The following is a 24429-nucleotide window of genomic DNA, read 5'->3' as shown; positions in this document are numbered from 1 at the left end:
AGCTGACATGACAGGAGCGCAGAAGACAACTTCTCGCCTACTCCTTCCATGCCAGTGAACATGTGAGCCGAGTAGTTGTCTTCTGCTTCCTGTCATCTCTGCTGCCGGGTGACAGGAGGCTGCAATTCTATTGGGGGATCCGTGCCGTGATACTCCTCCAGTCATTGCGGCACGAATCGGGTGAATGAGGCCTTAGGAATACCTTTTTAGGGCCATCTGATTTGAGCAGGCTGTTTCTAGTCATAGTTTTTGGGGTTTTTTTTAGGATTTTGTTACGGATATGTCCTTCATATCCATGCTCCAACAGAACGTCGAGGAACAAGGCAACTTTTTTGAATGCCAGAAGTGAATTTCAGGTCGACATATTTCCAGTATACAATTAGACATGAGAAACGCACTTGTATAGCATGTTTTTGTTGAATTGTTGTGTGTCTCAGGTGTCAGAATATTTTCAATTCATATCAGTAAATTATGTTTTCTTAATACAGACGTGGTCACTTATAATTGTGTGATTACTCTGATTTTCCTCTGAGTATGGACCCTCCCTATTGTGTTTCCTTTCGGTGACCCCTAAACCTCTGTGAGGCTCCAGTCTCTATATCATATTAGGTTCGGCTGGAGAGAATTCAGATATTTCCTGGAAATGGGCGGATTACCAATCTAGTCATGTGACCTGTGAAAACTTTTACTAAAGAAGAAACTGAAAGTCAACTCTCTGGTTACACATAGCATCAAGTCAGCACATACCCCTCAGAGCTGTGGAGACCACTGACACATCTGCAACAAAGGTAAGAGGATAGAACACTAAATATGTCAGTCATAGGATACTGAATATTAGAGTAATAGCTACAGAACAACAGAAGAGTATCTAATGCAGGGGGGCACAGTGTATTATATATAATGCAGGGGGCACAGTGTATTATATATAATGCAGGGGGGGCACAGTGTATTATATCTAATGCAGGGAGCACAGTGTATTATATCTAATGCAGGGGGGGCACAGTGTATTATATCTAATGCAGGGGGGGCACAGTGTATTATATATAATGCAGGGAGCACAGTGTATTATATATAATGCAGGGGGGGCACAGTGTATTATATCTAATGCAGGGGGGGCACAGTGTATTATATCTAATGCAGGGGGCACAGTGTATTATATATAATGCAGGGGGGCACAGTGTATTATATATAATGCAGGGGGGCACAGTGTATTATATATAATGCAGGGGGGGCACAGTGTATTATATATAATGCAGGGGGGAGCACAGTGTATTATATATAATGCAGGGGGAGCACAGTGTATTATATATAATGCAGGAGGCACAGTGTATTATATATAATGCAGGGGGGGCACAGTGTATTATATATAATGCAGGGGGGGCACAGTGTATTATATATAATGCAGGGGGGGCACAGTGTATTATATCTAATGCAGGGGGGGCACAGTGTATTATATATAATGCAGGGGGGGCACAGTGTATTATATATAATGCAGGGGGGGCACAGTGTATTATATATAATGCAGGGGGGGCACAGTGTATTATATCTAATGCAGGGGGGCACAGTGTATTATATCTAATGCAGGGGGGGCACAGTGTATTATATATAATGCAGGGGGGGCACAGTGTATTATATATAATGCAGGGAGCACAATGTATTATATCTAATGCAGTGGGGCATGTAGGGATCTTCCCGGGGGATGGTGTGTTTGGACACAGTTCACAGCAGACTTGGACTTGTAAAATAACAGCTTGGCGTTTATTTTCAGCATAAACAGTCCATAACAGAAATATAGCAACACTGCGCTTTAAGAACAAAACAAAAAGGTCTTGCCCGTCTGGGCGCTAACTAACACAGCAGGTTACCTCTCTGACACTTCAGTCGGCAGTATTGCGGGGTGTGAACAGGCCCCAGCAGCGGCTGTCTTCCCAGCTCTCACCAAACAGCATGCAGGCTGTTCACTCCTGTCTGAGAGCCCTCACCTGCATCTCTGTGGAGCTCTTACCTTCTCAGGCTGATTGCTCACCTGATGGCAAAACCCACACTGGATCGAGGGGGAGGGAATGGCAAGTCCCACTACCAAAACCTACCTGCCATTCCATGTAAATCCAGGCCCGGTAAAAATAAATAATAACTCAGCAGCATAACACTGCTGAGCAACAGATCCCTCCTGGACTTACCATCTCACACTATGCATCAGCCTAGGTGAGATGTACACCCCCTCGAACACATCTCCTGTGACATGTCTACATATCCCCCCCCTCTTTTTCAGACCGGAGGGCTGAGCATTTTGTCCCCACAGACAGTGTACCCTTGATAGGGCGTCAGCATTCGCCTGTAATTTCCCTGGCCGGTGTTCCACAATGAAATTGAAGTTTTGTAGGGACAGAAACCACCTAGTCACCCTCGCATTCTTCTCCTTGTTTATTTTCATCCATGTTAGGGGGGCATGGTCTGTCACTAACTTGAATCTCCTGCCTAGTAAGTAATACCTCAGGGACTCTAGGGCCCACTTCACTGCCAGACATTCTCGCTCAACTATGGCATAGTTTTTCTCGGCCGGGGATAGCTTCCTACTCAAGTACATCACCGGGTGCTCCTCGCCATTCACAACCTGTGAGAGGACGGCACCTAACCCTGTATTAGAGGCGTCTGTCTGTACTAGAAACTCTCGCCTAAAGTCAGGGGTAACTAGCACAGGCTGTTGGCACAGGGCAGACTTAAGGCTTTGAAAAGCCTTCTCAGCCTCTGGAGTCCATGTCACCATTGCGGACTTTGCACCCTTTGTCAGGTCAGTTAGTGGGGCTGCAACTGAAGCAAAATTTGGCACAAACCTTCGGTAATAGCCCGTAATACCCAGGAAAGCTCTGACCTGTTTCTTTGTGAGGGGTTGAGGCCAATTCTGTATTGCCTCAATTTTATTTAGTTGTGGTTTCACTAACCCCCTTCCAATAATGTAGCCCAGGTATTTGGCCTCCTCTAAGGCTAGTGCACACTTCTCTGCATTGATGGTTAACCCCGCATCACTTATGGCATCTAACACCGCCTGGACCTTACAGAGGTGACTTTCCCAATCAGGGCTAAAAATGACCACATCATCAAGGTAGGCAGCGGAGTAATCCCGATGTGGTCGCAGAATCAAGTCCATCAACCTCTGAAAAGTGGCAGGGGCTCCATGTAACCCGAATGGCATCACTACGTATTGGAAGAGCCCATCAGGGGTGGAGAATGCAGTCTTCTCTCTAGCCTTAGGAGTGAGTGGGATCTGCCAGTAGCCCTTAGTGAGATCGAGGGTAGTTATGTACCTGGCATTACCCATCCTTTCTATCAACTCATCTACCCTGGGCATGGGGTAGGCATCGAACTTGGAGATCTCATTTAACTTTCTAAAGTCATTACAGAACCTCCAAGTTCCATTGGGCTTTGGGATTAACACAATCGGGCTGGACCACTCGCTCTGGGACACCTCAATGACTCCTAGGTCAAGCATACGTTTTACCTCGGATGATACCGCCTCCCTCCGTGCTTCTGGTATCCTATAGGGCTTAAGGTTTACTCTGCTTCTAGGCTCAGTTTCCACATGATGACTAATGAGATGCGTACGCCCTGGGAGGTCAGAAAACTTGTTTTTATTTTTCTGCAGGAACTCCTTGGCTTCCTGCTTCTGGGACACTGATAGGGTGTCACCAATCCTGACCGGAGGGATTGGTGGTGACAGATGACCAACAGGCTTTGTCGCCACCAAGGATTCCCTGTCTTTCCAGGGCTTGATCAAGTTTATGTGATAAACTTGGAAAGGCTTCCTTCTACCTGGTTGGTGTACCTTGTAGTTGACCTCACTGATCTTCTCTACAATTTCATAGGGACCCTGCCACTTTGCTAAGAATTTGCTTTCTACCGTGGGAACAAGTATGAGTACCCGGTCACCTGGGCTGAATGTCCTGATTCTTGCAGAACGATTGTAAATTCTGCTTTGGCCCTCTTGCGCCCTCTGGAGGTGTTCCCTTACTAGGGGCATTACAGTGGCTATACGGTCCTGCATTTGTGCTACATGCTCTATAACACTCTTGTATGGGGTGGACTCGCTTTCCCATGTCTCTTTCGCTATATCCAATAAACCCCTAGGGTGACGACCATAGACTAATTCGAAGGGAGAGAACCCTGTGGACGCTTGGGGTACTTCCCTAATAGAAAACATCAGGTAAGGTAGTAAGTGATCCCAATCACGACCATCCTTTTCCACCACTTTTTTTAACATATGTTTCAGGGTTTTATTAAACCTCTCCACTAACCCATCTGTCTGTGGGTGATATACAGAGGTACGTAGGTGTGAGATTTTAAACAGTTTGCATAGCTCTTTCATCACCTTTGACACAAATGGGGTACCTTGGTCGGTCAAGATTTCTTTGGGGATCCCCACCCTGGAAAACATATAAAACAATTCCCGTGCAATTGTTTTAGATGCAGTGTTTCTTAGGGGTACAGCCTCAGGATAGCGGGTTGCGTAGTCTAACACAACTAGAATGTACTGGTGTCCCCTAGCTGACTTTACAATGGGACCCACCAAGTCCATTGCGATCCGGTCAAAAGGTACCTCTATGATGGGGAGTGGGACCAAAGGACTGCGAAAATGCGACACTGGAGCGCTAAGCTGACATGTGGGGCACGACTCACAGTATTTTTTTATGTCAGCATAAATCGCAGGCCAATAAAACCTCTGGAGGACTCTCTCCTGCGTTTTATCTGTCCCCAAGTGGCCCCCAAGGACATGATTATGGGCCATGTCGAGTACCTGACGCCGGTACGACTTAGGCACCAGAAGCTGTTCCACAACCTCATCATTAATTTTAGTGACTCTATAGTAGAGATCATTAGCCATAGAAAAATGTGGAAACTTTCTCTCAGCTTCTGGTTCCTGAGGTACCCCATTCATAACAGTGACCTGCTCTCTCGCATTTCTGAGAGTGGGGTCCTGTAATTGTGCAGTACCAAAATTATCCCTAGACACCTCTAAATCTGGAACATTCTGCGCAGTGGGAGGAGCCTCTTCCTCACCTGCCAGGACCTGCAAAGGAAAAGCATCATTTTCATCCTGTACATTTTTATCATTTACCGTGGGTAATGCAATAGACTTAGGGGTCTCCTCACTCCTTTAAGGGGATTGTTGTTTTCCCCATAGAGCCCAGAACAAAGGAAAATCACGCCCCAATATCACATTATGCATAAGGTTTTTAACCACACCCACTTCATATTGTACCGTGCCTAGTTCAGTCCCGACATTAGCCAGTACTATAGGGTAAACCTTTGTATCACCATGTATGCATACCACACTCATATGTCTTTCTGGCACCAAGTCCCTAGTCACCAGACTGGCATGCACCAAGGTGACAAGGCTTCCTGAGTCCAACAACGCCTTAACAGGGAAGTCATTGACCGTAATGTTGCAGACTTGCGGTTCAGTCTCTAGTCCAGTGACCGCAACAAAAGACGGTTCCGCAAATAGCGACTGACGCCGGCTAGCGTCACACTCCATGGGCTCAGTGGTAAGAGGGCAATGGGCAGACATATGTCCCGTCTCGTGGCATCTCCAGCACTGGATAGGGCCTGGTCTCCTTGGCAGGGAGTCCTTTTTAGGGCCACTTAGCCACCGGGGACCCTCACCAGTCTTTTGCCCCTGAGTTACCTCCTGAGCGCTCTTCCCTCTATCAGCACCCCTCCACACTCCCCCAATAGATGGAAGTCTCTTACCAGCTGAAGGCACAGGTCTGGCACTCCGGGGAGGTGACGGTGCTGCAGGAACATCACGGAGGTAGTCCTCAGTCGCCTGGAACCTCTCCACAAGGTTGACAAGTTCGTCGGCACTCTTAGGGTCGCCTTGTCCCACCAAGCGTTGCAGATCAGCAGGAAGTGCACGGAGGTAGCGATCCATCACGACCCTCTCTAGGATCTGGGCAGGAGTAGAAGTGTCTGGCTCCAACCATTTTCTTGCCAGGTGAATCAGGTCGTACATCTGGGACCTCGCTGACTTGTCCAGACTGTAGCTCCAGTTGCGGACCCTCCGGGCACGGACAGCAGCAGTAACTCCTAGTCGGGCGAGTATCTCTGCTCTTAGCCGAGCATAGTCCTTGACCTCTTGCTCACTGAGGTCATAGTAGGCCTTTTGAGGTTCGCCTGTTAAATAGGGAGCAATGACCTCTGCCCACTCAGTGGAGGGTAACTTTTCTCGCTCAGCCACACGCTCAAAGACGGTTAAGTAGGCCTCAACATCGTCATCAGCAGTCATCTTTTGCAGCGCACGCTGCACAGCTCTTCTTACAGACAAAGTCTCTGGCGCGGCTGCTGCCACCAGCTGGGGATTAGCACCTGCAGACGCCTCTTGCTTTGCTATCAGGTGCTCAATAAGTCTCTGTTGTTGAGCCATTGCTTGCTGATGTGCAGCCATTGTCTGTTCATGGCGCAGATTAGCGGCTGCCTGATCCTGTTTAGCGGCTGCCTGAGCCTGTTGTTGTGCAGCCAATGCCTGTTGTTGTGCGGCCAATGCTTGCTCATGGCGTAGGTTAGCGTCTGTCAGAGCCTGTTGTTGCTGCCGATTAGCCTGCTGCTGTTGCAGACTCACTTGCATTAGCTGCTTCATCATTTCCTCCATGTTGCTTGACTGTTTTTGGAGTGAAGCAGCAGCCTTCACCCAGGACATAAGCAGCTGTAGCCAAGTTGATGCACACCGTTGCCCCTAGCAACCGTTTTGCCCGCTCCGCAGCACCAATTGTAGGGATCTTCCCGGGGGATGGTGTGTTTGGACACAGTTCACAGCAGACTTGGACTTGTAAAATAACAGCTTGGCGTTTATTTTCAGCATAAACAGTCCATAACAGAAATATAGCAACACTGCGCTTTAAGAACAAAACAAAAAGGTCTTGCCCGTCTGGGCGCTAACTAACACAGCAGGTTACCTCTCTGACACTTCAGTCGGCAGTATTGCGGGGTGTGAACAGGCCCCAGCAGCGGCTGTCTTCCCAGCTCTCACCAAACAGCATGCAGGCTGTTCACTCCTGTCTGAGAGCTCCCACCTGCATCTCTGTGGAGCTCTTACCTTCTCAGGCTGATTGCTCACCTGATGGCAAAACCCACACTGGATCGAGGGGGAGGGAATGGCAAGTCCCACTACCAAAACCTACCTGCCATTCCATGTAAATCCAGGCCCGGTAAAAATAAATAATAACTCAGCAGCATAACACTGCTGAGCAACAGATCCCTCCTGGACTTACCATCTCACACTATGCATCAGCCTAGGTGAGATGTACACCCCCTCGAACACATCTCCTGTGACATGTCTACAGGCACAGTGTATTATATCTAATGCAGGGGGGGCACAGTGTATTATATCTAATGCAGGGGGGGCACAGTGTATTATATCTAATGCAGGGGGGGCACAGTGTATTATATATAATGCAGGGGGGGCACAGTGTATTATATCTAATGCAGGGGGGGCACAGTGTATTATATCTAATGCAGGGGGCACAGTGTATTATATCTAATGCAGGGGGCACAGTGTATTATATCTAATGCAGGGGGCACAGTGTATTATATGTGGTGTCCCACCCTGGGTGTTGCTGTTGGTTACACCCTTCACAAAAGTCTGTACTTATTGTAAGTGGTGTTGTAGTAGTGATAAAGTTTTGCCACTAGATGTCGCTATTATAGGTGTGTGTATTTTTGTTTATTTTTGTATTTTTGTTTATTGTGTCACGTGGATCTGTCCTATCATCTCTTACTTTACTTCTTCTTATGCACTCCTCACCCACTCACAGCGCACCAGCTGTAGATAGGAAGTCACATGGGTAAAGGAAGTGTAGGGTCTTTTGTCACTGGACTCTGTAGGGGAAGGACGCAAGCTAGAACGCTCTCTACAGTGGTCCTTTGGGCCCTGGCCCTCTGCCAGGTCCTCCAGCCTTCGTATGAGGTCTTTGTAGCTAGAATTTGTAGAGACAAGACGCACCTAACATTTTCTCCTCAAGCAACCTCACTAAGCATTTTGCAGTGTTAAACCCCTCACAGGAGAGGACACGTCAGATAATCTCAACCCACGCCATGGACTAAGAGAGTCACAGTGTAGGACAGTATTCACAAAGAACAAAAAGCCAGGAACTGATCCGGATAGAGCAAAGTTGCTAGAAGCCTATGAACTCTATCTCGCAGCGCAGTTGGCAGTAGGGAAACAACCTCTCAACAACAATCTCAGCATTCTGCTCATCCCAGGCAACAGGGTCTGGGGCTTTTGTCACCCACTAGGAAGGGTCCCCCGACACTGATAGGGCATAGGGTGGTGCGAAGACCCAAAGATCAAAACACGGGCACAAGTATTCTCTCCTTCTTAAGTATTCTTCTACCTCATCCTCTAACATCCCAGCAGAGCACAGTACTACTTGGGTTGGAACTCTCACGACATCCTCCTCTCTGCTCCTCTGATTCTTCTACGTCTCCCTCAACACGTAACTCAGTCAGCACAACTGTACTCTTCACTGTATTCCTATCACAGATCTGGATCCTGCATTATCAAGTGTATTATCAAGTGTATGGTATCCTGTCAATGTACAGCTGGATGTTCTGCTGCACACAAGTACTTTCGGAGTAAACAAGAGATTATTTATGGTAAAGAGACTCTGTAATTCTTCGCCCTGCACCAACACAGTACAGTGGTGCCTTGGATTACGAGCATAATTCGTTCTGGGACTGCGCTTGTAATCCAAATCATCTCTTAAACCAAAGCAAATTTTCCTATAAGGAATCACTGAAATGCAGACAATTGGTTCCACACCCCAAAAATAATGATTTATTATTCTGAATAAGATGTAAAACAGATGAAACAAACATTCAGAAACAGCAGAATATGTGATATTATAAGTTACTGTACAGTAATGGAGAAACACAAGGGCTGACAGAGACTCCAGGGAGTATAAAGGAATGAGCAGGGCAGATGTGGGCACAGTATAGCAGCGCTCTCTGTCCGGGGAGAGAGGGGTTACAGCTATGAAGAGATTACCTCCACAGTCCTGTCCCCTGATGCAAGCCCCAGCCTGAAGTGGATCTGCTATGATTTGGAAGGTGAGGGAGACTTCCTGGGTCAGAGTACAGGGCTGTAGACCCCGCTATGCAGACCATGACCCTCCCCCACTCGCGCTCCCTAAACCAAAGCAATGCTCTTAAACCAAGTAGAAATTTTGAAAAACTGTGAGCTCTTAAAGCAAAACGCTCTTAAACCAAGTTACTCTTAAACCGAAGTACCACTGTATATACACACTCCTTGGGACATTTCCCCTTTCTGTGGGTGGCGGTACCGATAGCCACTACACCACTCCGGGCCACCATGATAACAACCCAAGGGACCCCATAGCAACCCGGCAGGACACTGTCCACAGGGAAACAGGGTACAACCGGCTCTTTAAACTAAAAGCAGGTGTGCCACCATACCTGTGTGCCCAACTGGCACTGGCGTCACGACATATCATCATTGGGCCCAGCTGTAACTCGGCCAACCACCACAGAAGTGGCGTCACGCTCTACCATCTGGCAAGTGATTGTCCGTACCTCAGCCATAGCACCGCGGGGGCTCACCACATATATTTAATGCAGGGGGGGCACAGTGTATTATATCTAATGCAGGGAGTTTAAAGTGAAACTGTTCCCCCATTCGGATAGATGACATTTTTACCATTATCAGGTACTGTACCTGCTGTACGTTCTAAAAATACCTTTAATCATTGGTGGACAATGTCACAGAGGGGGCTTCTCAGTTGATGAGTTCCTTCTCCCCACCTCGGTCCAGCACTGTAATCTATGCCCCCCCCCCCCCCCCTTGTGATTTTCATGGGAAGTTGGGAAGGGTGTGAAACTAAACCAGCAAGTGTTGGACCACGTCTGGTAGAGGGATCTCAACGACTAAGAAGCCTGAGACTATGGTCACACTACGTAAAAGTACGGCCATTGTTGCCATCGGCCATACTTTATGCAGTGTGGAACATTGCCTCTTGTTCTATGGGATCCCGGCCGGAGCGTATACACATCGTGCGGCGCCACAAATAACTGACATGTCAATTTAATGAATTGCGACCGTAGGAAACCCTGTAAGTTCACACAATGAAGCGAGCGGCTCCGGCCGCTTGCTTCATTGTGTGCTGTGGGAGGTTCTGATGCGGGCGTGCGGTGATGCGCCCGCATCAGAACCCTGCAGCCGGAAAGATCATCTGGCCGGTACTTAAGTACCAGCCGGGATGATCTGGGCAGAGACCAACGGAACGGCCGGTCTCATATGTAGTGTGAACATAGCCTGACTCTGTGACATTGTCTACCAATGGTTAAAAGCATTTTGTTCGCCTAAAGGAGGACCAAGACAACTTTATTAAAGGTATTTTTGGGATTTTTTTGGAACTTACAGTAGGCACAGTACGTGAGGGGACAAAACTGGCACCTACCCGAAGTGGGGGGGGACACATCATCCCATTAATAGTGGCTTGAGGCGATCCCAAGGGATCTGGAGTCCCAAATAATACATAATAGAAGTGGTACTGCCCAAACCCTATATTGAGTGTGATTTTTATATGTTACAGGAGGGAAAAAAGAAAAGGGGACACAGGACAACTTCTACATGTGTTACAGAAGGAAAGAAGAAAATGGAGGACTCAAAAGAAACCATTTTAGGTACTCAGAAAAAAAACATGATGGAAACCTTTATACATGTTACAGGAGGAAGAAGGGAAAGGGAGGACATGATGGAAACCTTTATATATGTTACAGGAGGAAGAAGGGAAAGGGAGGACATGATGGAAACCTTTATATATGTCACAGGAGGAAGAAGGGAAAGGGAGGACATGATGGAAACCTTTGTATATGTTACGGGAGGAAGAAGGGAAAGGGAGGAGATGATGGAAACCTTTATATATGTTACAGGAGGAAGAAGGGAAAGGGAGGACATGATGGAAACCTTTATATATGTTACAGGAGGGAAGAAGGGAAAGGGAGGACATGATGGAAACCTTTATATATGTTACGGGAGGAAGAAGGGAAAGGGAGGAGATGATGGAAACCTTTATACATGTTACAGGAGGAAGAAGGGAAAGGGAGGACATGATGGAAACCTTTATATATGTTACGGGAGGAAGAAGGGAAAGGGAGGAGATGATGGAAACCTTTATATATGTTACAGGAGGGAAGAAGGGAAAGGGAGGAGATGATGGAAACCTTTATATATGTTACAGGAGGAAGAAGGGAAAGGGAGGACATGATGGAAACCTTTATATATGTTACAGGAGGGAAGAAGGGAAAGGGAGGACATGATGGAAACCTTTATATATGTTACGGGAGGAAGAAGGGAAAGGGAGGAGATGATGGAAACCTTTATACATGTTACAGGAGGAAGAAGGGAAAGGGAGGACATGATGGAAACCTTTATATATGTTACGGGAGGAAGAAGGGAAAGGGAGGAGATGATAGAAACCTTTATATATGTTACAGGAGGGAAGAAGGGAAAGGGAGAATGTGATGGAAACCTTTATATATGTTACAGGAGGAAGAAGGGAAAGGGAGGACATGATGGAAACCTTTATATATGTTACAGGAGGAAGAAGGGAAAGGGAGGACATGATGGAAACCTTTATATATGTTACAGGAGGAAGAAGGGAAAGGGAGGATGTCACGATCCCCGTGACTTAGGTTCTGGCTAGTAGGCAACCGGGCTCACCTCGGACCGTCTTGGATCAGCTACCAACCAGAACCTAACACCCAGTTACACGTTTTCTGCTGCCACCACACGTCACAATAAGGCTGACGTGACACCTTACCCTTATGCACACCTAAGGCAACTACAAATTACATCTATCACAATCTTATGGTAATCACTTACCCCTGGTAACGTTTTACTTCAGAGACATAGGGCCTTTTTAGAACACAGGAAAGCTCTTATTAAAGTGAAATTTAATATCAAATAAAAAAGGACAGTGCATACAGTACAGGTCACAATAAAAAAGAGATGGTACAAAATATACAGACACATACATACACAGTAAAAACAGTTCTTAAAATAAAAAGGAGAAAACCAGAACCTACTTTGCTATCGGGCTGTTTGGAACTGGAACGCTATGGGGATTAGCAGGAACGGCGGGCCAACACACTCATAACAAGTTCCCCAAGTGTTGAACACTCTCCCATCATACTCCCTGCCTTATCAAGCATGGTGAGAGCAGTTGTCTCCCTCCCTCCTCTGACCTCACAGGGGGGGTGACAGGGACTATGCTAATGAGCTAATGGTCCATCTTTTATGACCGGAGACGCTTGCCTGAAGATTTTCAAATCCTCATAACTTGGCTGGCGCGTTTCCGATCAGCATTCCAGGGGCATCAAACTACGGGGCATCACCTGCCGGTCACGGGCATACCAACCATGGGTCTGGTGTGTACCCGATTAGGGGAGTTACAGGTTTCCCTGGGTTCCCCTAGAGCCACTTTCTTGCTTTTACAATGGTGGGTCCCTCTCCCTACCCTGCTGACCTGTAGCGAATCTCACCTCTGGAATATGACAACTTGTCATCTTTCTGACGGGGTCAAATTTCTCCATAGACGTCTACAGTGACCTCTGATTGTCTCCTGCGTGAACTCTGGATGCATATTGCAGCCAGACCCCTTGTCATAAAGCCATTACACCATGAGGACGTTTTATTGCCCCCCCAGTCTGGTAAGAGATAAGCGAACCTGTTAATATCCAGGACTCTCACTATATGGCCCCAATCCATCTAGCCGTGACATCTAGTGCCCAAAGGAAAACAGGACACCAGCTTCAAAAAGAAACAAAAAAAGTGTGTGTGGGGGGGGGGGGGTGAGGAGCTTTGCCAAATATGAGTGATCAGGGATATTTTATTCAAGATCGTGAATATATATTGATCATCCTCACACCTCCCCCTTTGAGATATGGCACGGGACTATTGATCCATCCATCAATATCCCACGCCATCCTCAACCACTTCGCCCTGCCGGGACAATCCATCGGCATTACCATGATTACTTCCCTTCTTGTGTTGGATGGTGAACTCATACTGCTGCAGCGCCAAACTCCACCTCAGCAACTTCCCGTTGTCACCAGCTACCCGGTGTAACCAACTCAGCGGGTTGTGATCAGTAATGACCGTAAATCGGCGCCCATACAGGTACGACTGCAACTTCTGCAGGGCCCACACGATGGCTAAGCACTCTTTCTCCACCGTGGCGTATGCTACTTCCCTAGATAGCAGTTTCCTACTCAGGTAAAGTATGGGATGCTCTTCCCCTGCTGCATTGACCTGACTGAGCACAGCGCCTAGGCCATATGCGCTGGCGTCAGTCTGGACGATGAATTGGCGGTTAAAGTCGGGGCTTTGCAAGACTGGTGCGCTTGCCAGGGCCCGCTTTAGCGCCGTTAGAGCTTGCTCACAATCTGGGGTCCAACTAATCACTTGTGGCAATCTCTTTTTTGTGAGGTCCGTTAAGGGTTTTGCAAGGGTGCTATAGTTGGGAATGAACTTCCTATAGTACCCTGCAGTCCCTAGAAAGGACATCACCTGCTTTTTGGTCTTGGGGGTGGGCCAGGCTACAATAGCCTCCACCTTACCTTGTTCGGGTCTCAAGGTCCCTCCCCCTACTCTGTGTCCAAGGTACTGGACCTCTGTCATGGCCATCTGACACTTTCCAGGCTTGATTGTCAGCCCGGCTGTTTGGATCCGCTGTAGCACCTGTGACAGGTGGGACAGGTGATCCTCCCAGGTCTGACTAAACACAGCGATGTCATCCAGGTAAGCTACTGCAAACCCTTCAAACTCCTCGAGCAGCTGGTTAACCAAGCGCTGAAATGTGGCAGGGGCATTCTTCATGCCAAAGGGCATGACGACATACTCGTACAGCCCAAATGGCGTGATGAAGGCTGACCTCTCCTGGGCTTCTTTGGACATGGGAATCTGCCAGTATCCCCTACTTAAGTCCATAATCGTGATGTATTGGGCACCGGCGAGCTGATCCAGTAACTCTTCAATGCGGGGCATCGGATACGCATCGAACACCGTGATGGCATTCAGTTTCCGATAGTCCCCACAAAAACGAGTTGTCCGGTCTTTCTTAGGGATAAGAACAACCGGTGAGGCCCATGAGCTATGGGATCTCTGGATCACGCCCATGCCCAACATCTCCTCTATCTCCCTCTTCATGTCCGCCCGCACCTCTAAGGAGACCCGGTAGGCTGACTGTCGGATAGGGAGGTGCGCACCCGTGTCTACATGGTGCACCGCAAGGCTAGTCCTCCCTGGTTTCCCCGTGAACGTGGACAGGAAAGGGTTCAGCACCGCCCACAGCTGGGACTTCTGGGTCTCTGTTAGCTGTGGGTTCAGCTGGGCCTCGGCTAGGGTCCCCTCGGTCTTTGCGTCAGCTACGACGTCAACTAGACTGTCACTCTCCCCTTCCTCTGGCAGACTGCACACTGGCATGACACACGTGTCACGCTCCACATGGGCCTTGATCATGTTAACATGAAACACTTTGTGCTTCTTGCGAATATGATCAATAGTGACAACATAGTTCACATCATTCACCCGCTGGTGAATGGTGTAAGGACCTTCCCATGCGGCCTGCAGCTTGTTTTGAGGCATGGGTACAAGTACCCACACCTTTTGTCCGACGGCGTAAATGCGCTCTCGGGCATTTCGGTCGTACCACCTTTTCTGACTATCCTGCGCCTGGGCCATGTTCTCCTGAACCAGGCCGGTCAGGGTTTCCATCCTCTCCCTGAATCTTAGTACATAGTCTACGACCGAGACGTCAGGGTGACCCACTTCTCCCTCCCAGGATTCCTTGATGAGATCTAGGGGACCCCGTACTCGTCTTCCATAGAGGAGCTCAAACGGAGAGAACCCAGTGGATGCCTGAGGTACTTCTCTGTAAGCAAATAGCAGGTGCGGGAGGTACCGCTCCCAGTCCCGTCCGTGGGACTCCACAAGCATCTTGAGCATCTGCTTGAGGACGCCATTGAACCGCTCACACAGACCATTAGTCTGTGGGTGATAGGCACTGGCGACCAGATGCTGCACCTGTATTTTCTTGCAGAGGCACTCCATCAAGTTAGACATAAACTGTGTTCCCTGATCCGTCAGCATCTCCTTAGGAAATCCTACTCGGGAAAAGATGGTGAGAAGTGCATCCGCAACTTTATCGGCCCTGATGGAGGATAGGGCAACTGCTTCTGGGTACCTAGTAGCATAATCTACCACGGTAAGAATGTAGCTTTTGCCAGAACTACTGGGTACTGCTAACGGTCCTACAATATCTACGGCCACCCGCTGGAACGGCTCATCTATGATCGGTAAAGGGATGAGGGGAGCCTTGGGAACATGCCCAGGCTTTCCCATCCTTTGACAGACCAGACATGACCGGCAGAAGTTAGCCACTTCTTTTCCCATACCCGGCCAATAGAAACGCTGTTTCAACCGGTCCTGGGTCTTGCGGATACCCAAGTGGCCTGCGAGGGGTATCTCATGGGCCACTTGCAGTAGTCGCTCCCGGAATGGACGAGGCACTACCAGCTGCCTACTCTGCACCCATTCCGGTTGATCCTCGGTGGGAATCATCTGCCTATAGAGACGGCCCTGATCCCAGGTTATCCGCTCGGTATCAGACTCAGCCGGGGTGCTATCAGCCAGCTCTCTCAGTTTCTGTAACGTCCCATCAGTCAGCAAAGCTGCCTGAAATTGGGCCCAGTCACTTTGAGAGTTGCCAGACATCACCTCGTCTGCTCTGATGCCTTGATTCAGCTGTGAGCTGTCAGCTGACCCTCCAGCTGCTGGTATACACACCGCAGGGGGGCTTCCACTCACTGTGTCAGAGTGGCCCCGCCCACTACGCGTCACCACAGCTATGTACTTACAATCTGTTCCGCCCACCTGCTGAGGATCAGGGGTGAGGGGGACAGAGGGAAGCCTGGTACAGTCCTGGTTATATACATCAGATTCATTACCTATGACATTGGCATCAGGATTAGTACTCATGTTTATCACATTTAAAGGGTTAGTACAAACAGTGAGGTCATCTTTATAGACCTCCGCACTAGCACCAACCAATGAGGGGGATTCACACGAAATACCAGGAACCTGTGAATCCTCCCTGACATCAGCAGGTACATAGTGGGAGACTAAGGAACCAAGATCAGTGGCTAATAAGACATCCGTGGGAATATGATCCGTCACTCCCACCTCCCTTATTCCACTCCCAGCCCCCCAGTCAAGAAATACCCTCGCCATGGGCAAAGCGGGGCTCACTCCTCCAATCCCAGTCACAGTTCGTGTTTTCCCAGGGATTAAGTCCTCTTCGTTCACCAGTTCCGGGCGAACCAGGGTGATCTCCGCCCCAGTGTCCCTCAAGCCCATCGTGATTTTGTTACCCACGGTAACGGCCTGCATGTTATCACTGAGCTTCCCTCCCCGTCCACCCACAAACAAAACAGTAGATGGGGAAACCGGTGATTTGGGCACAGGGGTTGGTTTCTTCCTCTCGGGACAGTCTCGACTAATATGTCCCCCTTTGCGACACATAAAACAGATGCGGGTATCAGCAACAGGTTTGGTGGGGACCACAGGGGTAAAACCCCCAGAGGGTCGAGTAGCAGGGACAGAGTTGGTAGAAGTCTGCTTACCCCCTTTCCAGCTGGTCACTGCCGGCTTCTGATTGGCAGTGTAGGTGTCGGCCAGCTTGGCTGCTTGCGCTGCGTCTCTGGGTTCTCGGTCCAAGATGAACTGACGAACTTCTGCGGGACACAGGTGCAAAAACTGATCCTTGACCATCAGGTCTTTGAGATCCTCAAAGGTGTGGATAGACAGTCCTTCGATCCACTGGTGAAAGTTGGTGTTCAATCCATCAACGACATCTGAGTAACTGTCATGAGGTCCACGCTGCATAGCCCGGAATCGTTTCCGATACATCTCTGGCGAGAGATTGTATTTCTGGATGAGGGCTTGCTTAATGGCCTCATAGTCACCGTCCTTGTCTCTGGGCAAGGAGACAAAAACCTCCAGGGCTTTGCCTCTCAGTCCTGGGGTCAAGTACCGCGCCCACTGCTCACAAGGCAACTGGTACTGTCTGCAAATTTTCTCAAAGCCTCTGAGAAACGTGTCCAGGTCCCCATCCTTCTCCATCACCGGGAAGTGATCTAAACGGGGTTTAAGGTGTCCCGTCTCACTGGACTCACGGTTGGGTGGGAAATTACTGGACCTCTGGGCACGTGCTAGTTCCAGCTGATGCTGCCTCTCGGCCTCTGCCTGTCGTGCGGTGAATTCTCGTTCAGCTTGGCGTTCGCGTGCTGCGAATTCTCGATCAGCCTCCTGCTGTCGTGCTGCTGCAAATTCCCGTATAAGCTCCAACCGCACAGCTGGGTCGCAGTCGGCCATCTGTTGGAGAATCAAAGGTAAAGGAGAGTCCGTACCATTCTGCGGACTGGCGCTACCAGTACGTTGGTGCCCCATTGATTCCAGAACCGGACCCTCTGCTGCCTCTGATGATGGTGTGGAGACCACAGGCTGCTCTGGCCGGGCATCATCTTCCATCAATGCTTGGATCAGCTGGTCTTTACTGCGATTCCCTCCTTCCAGACCTCTTTGCTCACAAAGGCTGCGTAGCCCATCTCTCGTGTAATTTCGATATGCCTCCGCCATTTTAGCAGGGATTTGCCAAATAAAAGATAGGATAGAAGAACAGAGAACAGGGGAGGGGAAAAACTGTTTCACATATATATATGTCTGTTATAACCAAGTGTATGCACTGAGAGCCTTCCTGTAGACTGAGAAAGTCTGCTACAGATAACTCAGCCCTTAAGTGTACAGAGCAATTTATTACTCCACAGACTTAATGTTCTAAGATATCCCACCGCTGCCACCAATTTGTCACGATCCCCGTGACTTAGGTTCTGGCTAGTAGGCAACCGGGCTCACCTCGGACCGTCTTGGATCAGCTACCAACCAGAACCTAACACCCAGTTACACGTTTTCTGCTGCCACCACACGTCACAATAAGGCTGACGTGACACCTTACCCTTATGCACACCTAAGGCAACTACAAATTACATCTATCACAATCTTATGGTAATCACTTACCCCTGGTAACGTTTTACTTCAGAGACATAGGGCCTTTTTAGAACACAGGAAAGCTCTTATTAAAGTGAAATTTAATATCAAATAAAAAAGGACAGTGCATACAGTACAGGTCACAATAAAAAAAAAAGATGGTACAAAATATACAGACACATACATACACAGTAAAAACAGTTCTTAAAATAAAAAGGAGAAAACCAGAACCTACTTTGCTATCGGGCTGTTTGGAACTGGAACGCTATGGGGATTAGCAGGAACGGCGGGCCAACACACTCATAACAAGTTCCCCAAGTGTTGAACACTCTCCCATCATACTCCCTGCCTTATCAAGCATGGTGAGAGCAGTTGTCTCCCTCCCTCCTCTGACCTCACAGGGGGGGTGACAGGGACTATGCTAATGAGCTAATGGTCCATCTTTTATGACCGGAGACGCTTGCCTGAAGATTTTCAAATCCTCATAACTTGGCTGGCGCGTTTCCGATCAGCATTCCAGGGGCATCAAACTACGGGGCATCACCTGCCGGTCACGGGCATACCAACCATGGGTCTGGTGTGTACCCGATTAGGGGAGTTACAGGTTTCCCTGGGTTCCCCTAGAGCCACTTTCTTGCTTTTACAATGGTGGGTCCCTCTCCCTACCCTGCTGACCTGTAGCGAATCTCACCTCTGGAATATGACAGCTTGTCATCTTTCTGACGGGGTCAAATTTCTCCATAGACGTCTACAGTGACCTCTGATTGTCTCCTGCGTGAACTCTGGATGCATATTGCAGCCAGACCCCTTGTCATAAAGCCATTACACCATGAGGACGTTTTATTGCCCCCCCAGTCTGGTAAGAGATAAGCGAACCTGTTAATATCCAGGACTCTCACTATATGGCCCCAATCCATCTAGCCGTGACATCTAGTGCCCAAAGGAAAACAGGACACCAGCTTCAAAAAGAAACAAAAAAAGTGTGTGTGGGGGGGGGGGGGGGGTGAGGAGCTTTGCCAAATATGAGTGATCAGGGATATTTTATTCAAGATCGTGAATATATATTGATCATCCTCACAGAGGACATGATGGAAACCTTTATATATGTTACAGGAGGAAAAAGGGAAAGGGAGCACATGATGGAAACTTTTATATATGTTACAGGAGGAAAAAGGGAAAGAGAGGACATGATGGAAACTTTTATATATGTTACAGGAGGAGACATGTCAAAAGTTTGGATCAGTCCGGGTCTGTGTGTTCAGGAGAATGAGCGGTGAGAGCACCTCCCCCTCCCCCAATCGGTATAGGTGTGAAAACTCAGACCCAGACTCATCAACACTTTTGACATGTCTCTAAGACATGTTAAAAGATTTTAAAACGACATTGACACTTAAACAAGGATCTTTCAAATACATCTAAATCTCTCCATTTGTACATTTACCTTCTGGATGAACGCTTCACTTTCCTCATGTACTCACCATCTTAATCTATATTACCCAATATTACCTTTTCCCTGACCTGCCCAGAGTAGGTATCACTACAATCAATAGCAACCCCTCCCCCAAAACTGCTATGATCTTTAGCATGTTATTCCACATGTGCAGCATTAATATACATTCAAAATGAACAGGGTAAAATTCTACCTTTCCTATAGGAAAAAAGAAGCGGGAAGACTTCACAACGTTGCTGAGGGACCTTGATATAGAAAAATACTATCCTCAGAAAATGAAGACGACTGATTTTCGCACGATCAATAGAGCCACACTGTCCGGAGCGAAGCCTAAAGAAAACAAAGAACTTCCGACTCATTACTTACAGCAGCTGGTGGTGTTGGACTATGGAGCCAGATATGTACATTGTGAGGATAACAGTAAACAGTCACATATAGATACAAGAACCATTGTTGATGACAACACATCTGGTCCATCAGACAGGCTGGGTAACTCAAAAAGCTTCTTCGGCACAAATCCAAAAATTATTGGAAAACAAAATGTAAAACAACATCAGGGTATCCATCCCATGGACATACAAATGGCAATCTTCCATTGTGCTGATGATTTTATGAGACAATACCTCTACACAAAACTTTCCTTCTGTCAGTTCGCTCTTCCACTCCTGGTCCCTGATCCTAGAACAAGATCCATTGAGCTCCCACTTTGGGCTTTTCAAGAAGTCAAAAAGAAATGGCATACAAAGCGTGACGATGACCCCGAGAAGAGTAAATCCAATGAGAAATTTATGAAGGACACAGAGACACTCATAGTGTCTTTTATCCGGTTTGGCTCATCCAATTACTCCAAATCCCGGATAATGAACTGGTTGATGAGTAAACATAGACATGACATCTTCTACCATCGGAATTGTGAAGGAAGCACCAAAACCTCAGTACTGATGGATGGAGTCACAGACATCGCCTGGTATTGTCCCGGGGGAAGAGAAGATGATGCATTCGATCATTGCACTGCATTTGTTAATCTTCATGGAGACGCCAGAGACCACGGTCAGCAGCTGGAGTTCATACAAGAGATCTCCTCAGTCCTGGTTATAATCTTTTCTTATGATTTCTGGCAGGATAGTAAATATATAAGTTTTTTGATTCAGCTGTTAATATCTCCTAAGCCATGTATCTTCTTAGGTCAAGATGAAGAGTTCAGTGGAACATACAATCGTAAGAAATTAAATATTGGTCTAAAAGGCAAAAAGGAAGCTGAACTGGTAAAGGAAGTAAGAACAAAAATAAAAGAATTATTACTGATCCAGAATGAAGTCTATTCACTCAACAAGTGTGCTGCTCTCGCCAGACGTCATGGATTCATGGTTGATGAGGATAAAGTGCAGTGTAAGGTCGGCAAAGAACAAGCTGAGAAACTACTGAAATTATTAAAGACAGAAGAATTATCAGCCAGGAAAGATACATTTCTTCCAATACAAGGTGATCTGTGGCTAGAATGGTGCAGAAAGCATGGCGGACTCTTGCCTCCTAACCAATTCAGTTCTTTAAGTATTGAGCAGCAGAGAAGCGACATTAAATCTGAAAGAGAAATATTATGTAGAGAGAAACTGAAAAGAGCCAATTCTCTCAATAACTTCATGAACAATTTCCTACAGTTACTAAATTCTACCAAAGAACGGTCGGAAATGTATTCTCTTCAGTGGTTTAGGATGTACCTAGATGAATTGTCCTCAGACCCTCTATCAGGTCTTTATCAGAAATATAATAAGTTGCGGTCGAGTGTAAAAGCGGAGAAAGAAGGAGGTAAAAACCACGATATTATAGACAACATGGAAAAAGAACTACAAAAACAATCGGATGAGATCAGCCGTTCAACATTTGGCCTTGAACATGTAATGCGAGGATTGGGGCAAATCTATGATGCTTTAGAAGCCAGTACTCAAGATCAATTTATTGTTAATTTGCCCAAAATTGCTGCCAATCTCATGATTTCTGGGTATCCCATTGAGCTGATGGATGGTGACGCTGCACATGTACCTATAAAATGGGTTACAGCTATTCTCCAGGAACTAGAGGACACATTAGGAGACAAAAAGTTATTTGTCCTCTCTGCGCTGGGTATACAAAGCACCTTACTCATTGCAATGTTTGGGCTTCAGTTTGCTGGGAGCGCCGGCAGATGGACTTCATGCAGAGGAGCCTTCATGCAGCTTGTGAAGGTTGAGGAGGAACTTAGGAAGGAACTGACCTATGATTATGTTCTAGTCGTCCATACAGAAGGATTACGATCAGTAGAGTTATCCAGCCAGAATGTACTTAATAAAATCAACGAGCTGGCTACATTTGTTATCGGTCTGGGGAACCTCACCCTGATCAATATGTTTGGAGAAAATCCCTCTGAGATGCAAGACATCCTACAGATTGCTGTCCGAGCCTTCCTGCGAATGAAGAAGGTCAATCTACATCCAAGTTGTCTGTTTGTTCACCAAAATGTTGGAGAAATCACAGCCAGAGGAAAGAATATGGAAGGACGGAGATGTCTTCTAAGTAAACTAGATGAGATGACTTTATGTGCTGCCCGACAAGAGGAATGTGATGTCACCTGCTTTAATGATGTCATACAATTTGATGTTCAATCTCATATTCACTATATTTCCCATCTCTGGGAAGGTGACCCACCAATGGCTCCTCCAAACCCAAGATATAGTCAGAATGTACAAACCCTTAGAAAGTTCATAATTGACTCAGGGAAGGGAAAAGAAAGCCTTTTAAGCATTTCAGCCTTTAGAGCACATGTCTCCGACCTGTGGAACGCGTCACTCACTGAGAAATTTTTGCTGATGAATTCTCTTGAAATAACAGCTTATAATCAGCTGGAGGTGAAGTACTGTCAGTGGGAATGGAGATTGAGGGAACGTATGCTGACTCTTCGGAGCAAGATCAATACCCAAATTCAAGTGGAAGAAACAAAATCCATTGACATGATGTGGATTAGTAGCAGGATGGAAGAAGTCTACAGCAAAGTGCAGGGCGAGCTCAACGTGTTCTTTAATGAGGAGAAACAGAAAAGTATATTGGGTAAATGGAGAGCGAATACGGAGAACAGAATAACGTCGCTCAAATATGAACTTATAGCCGAGATAAATAAAATAAAAAATGAACTGATTACATTAAAAAACAAGAAGAGAAAAACTGATGACATGGATGCAACATACAAAGACAAAATTGATAGTAAAAGTCAAGGTCAGAACTCAAATGATAAAAGCTTAAAAGCAAAATTTGCTAAAAAGTGGCATAGTTGGATTACGTCAGAAGCTGATGGAATGTCTCCTCCTGACTCTTCAGAGATCCACGGGGATTTAGATGAAATACTTCTAGAACACTTCAAGGGAAAAGTCAAGATTGATACAATTCACGAATCTTATAAATGGGAGAACCTGACAGAGGAGTTTACGAATCGTAGAGGGTTTTACATATTCCGTGATGTAGAAACAAAAATAAACAGGTCAATTCATGTTCTTACAAAGCGAATAGAGGACTATATTGATCAGAAAGAGCAGGAAAGAATGGGTTACGGGAGAATTTATTTCCATGAGATATTGAGAATAATACAAGAAGAAATTAATAAGGTGTTTGACGAGCGTTTTGGATTCCTCTCAGACTACGTTGTCTATGCATCTCTCTTCTTTTGCCGAAAAGCCGTTTACAGGTTTAAAAAGCTCTCAGATGTTCTACTAGTCGACACCATCTCCAACAAGTTACAGGTCTCCCTCAAGCGAACGGTATATGACAAAACCGCCATTGATATATCTAAGGCCATGAAACGTAACTACTCAGCTCTGAATGGGAACAGGTCCAAGCTAGAGCTCTATCTCCTCAAGTCCTTGGCCGAAAAGGAAAATTTTCAGAATTACCTTACGTATATCACAGATCCAAAGTCTGCAGTGAGAGGATTCATTGGGGAATATATTGAGGACTATATGAAGGACATAAGTAAAGTGTCAGGTTTTCTACACAACCATGTGGATACGTTCAGGAATATTATATTAGATGCTATTCGTCTGTCAACTGTAAAGACCAAGAAGGAGAAAGGTAACGTTGATTCGTGGTTGGACGTCTTCTCTTCAGAACTTGGGAATAAAACGAATCTATTACGTTGTGACTTCAAGAGGATAAAATATCAGAACGTAAGTGAAATAGATTTTCTGGAGGAGGCCATGACCCGGGCTGTGGACATTGCTGTACAGAAGCTTCATAAAGAATTGTCTACATATGAAATGGCCGATATACAGAGGAGAATTCTTACAATACTGACTGATGACTTTCCAGAGTGCTGGGAGCAATGTCCGTTCTGCGGAGCCGTCTGTGTCAATGCTGCCTCTCAGCACAGCTATGATCACAGTGTCCAATATCATCGTCCTATGGGTCTTAATGGTTATATTAATTTCCATACACGAGAACTTGTCGCTGATATATGTCCAAGTCGTGTAGACAGTGACAGATGTTTTATCCCTGAAGATTGTATTCGCATTCCCTATACAACATACCGTGATGTGGGAGCACCTTACAGTGAATGGTCCATCACTCCTGACGGCTCTTCCTTCTTATCCTACTGGAAGTGGTTCACCTGCAGATTTCAGTCGGACATAGAAAAGTATTATGAGAGAAGATTTGAAACAATTCCTGCACAATGGAGAGAAATCAGCAAAGCCAAAGCCGTATCAGAGATAGAAAAACTGCTAAAGTGAATCAAACGTGTCTGGTTATGGGTGTTTATATTCCTGGTGACCATATCATCTCTTCATTACAGTCACATTTGGAACAATTTGTGTTGATAGACATTAAAGTCAATGTACCA

The 24429-nt window shown here is 46.8% G+C and overlaps 2 protein-coding genes across 3 annotated transcripts in view; one reads left to right on the top strand and one right to left on the bottom strand.

The window, feature by feature from the left end:
- The window catches only part of LOC138773061 (E3 ubiquitin/ISG15 ligase TRIM25-like), a 73874-nt gene that overhangs the window by 22523 nt on the left and 26922 nt on the right, over positions 1-24429 (bottom strand). The gene's annotated exons all lie outside the window — the stretch shown is intronic.
- LOC138771784 (interferon-induced very large GTPase 1-like) lies at positions 655-24429 on the top strand. 2 transcript variants are annotated; one of them, XM_069951785.1, is made up of 4 exons: positions 655-788; positions 8537-8649; positions 10605-10695; positions 19773-24429. In XM_069951785.1, exons 2-4 carry the CDS (start codon positions 8647-8649, stop codon positions 24317-24319), a joined length of 4641 nt encoding a protein of 1546 aa, XP_069807886.1. In that variant the 5' UTR covers positions 655-788; positions 8537-8646; the 3' UTR covers positions 24320-24429. The 2 variants fall into 2 exon arrangements, with proteins under 2 accessions (XP_069807886.1, XP_069807887.1); XM_069951786.1 differs by lacking the exon at positions 8537-8649.

The sequence above is a fragment of the Dendropsophus ebraccatus genome, chromosome 14 (assembly GCF_027789765.1).
Source record: "Dendropsophus ebraccatus isolate aDenEbr1 chromosome 14, aDenEbr1.pat, whole genome shotgun sequence".
Taxonomy (NCBI): Eukaryota; Metazoa; Chordata; class Amphibia; order Anura; family Hylidae; genus Dendropsophus; species Dendropsophus ebraccatus.
Note: the sequence above shows the minus strand (reverse complement) of the source record. Positions and strands in the feature narration are given on the sequence as shown.

Excerpts from the sequence above, each read along its gene's own strand:
- LOC138771784 (XM_069951785.1), top strand. Across the intron at positions 10,696-19,772 it reads CTCAAAAGAAACCATTTTAG|GAAAAAAGAAGCGGGAAGAC; the intron begins GTACTCAGAAAA and ends CCTTTCCTATAG.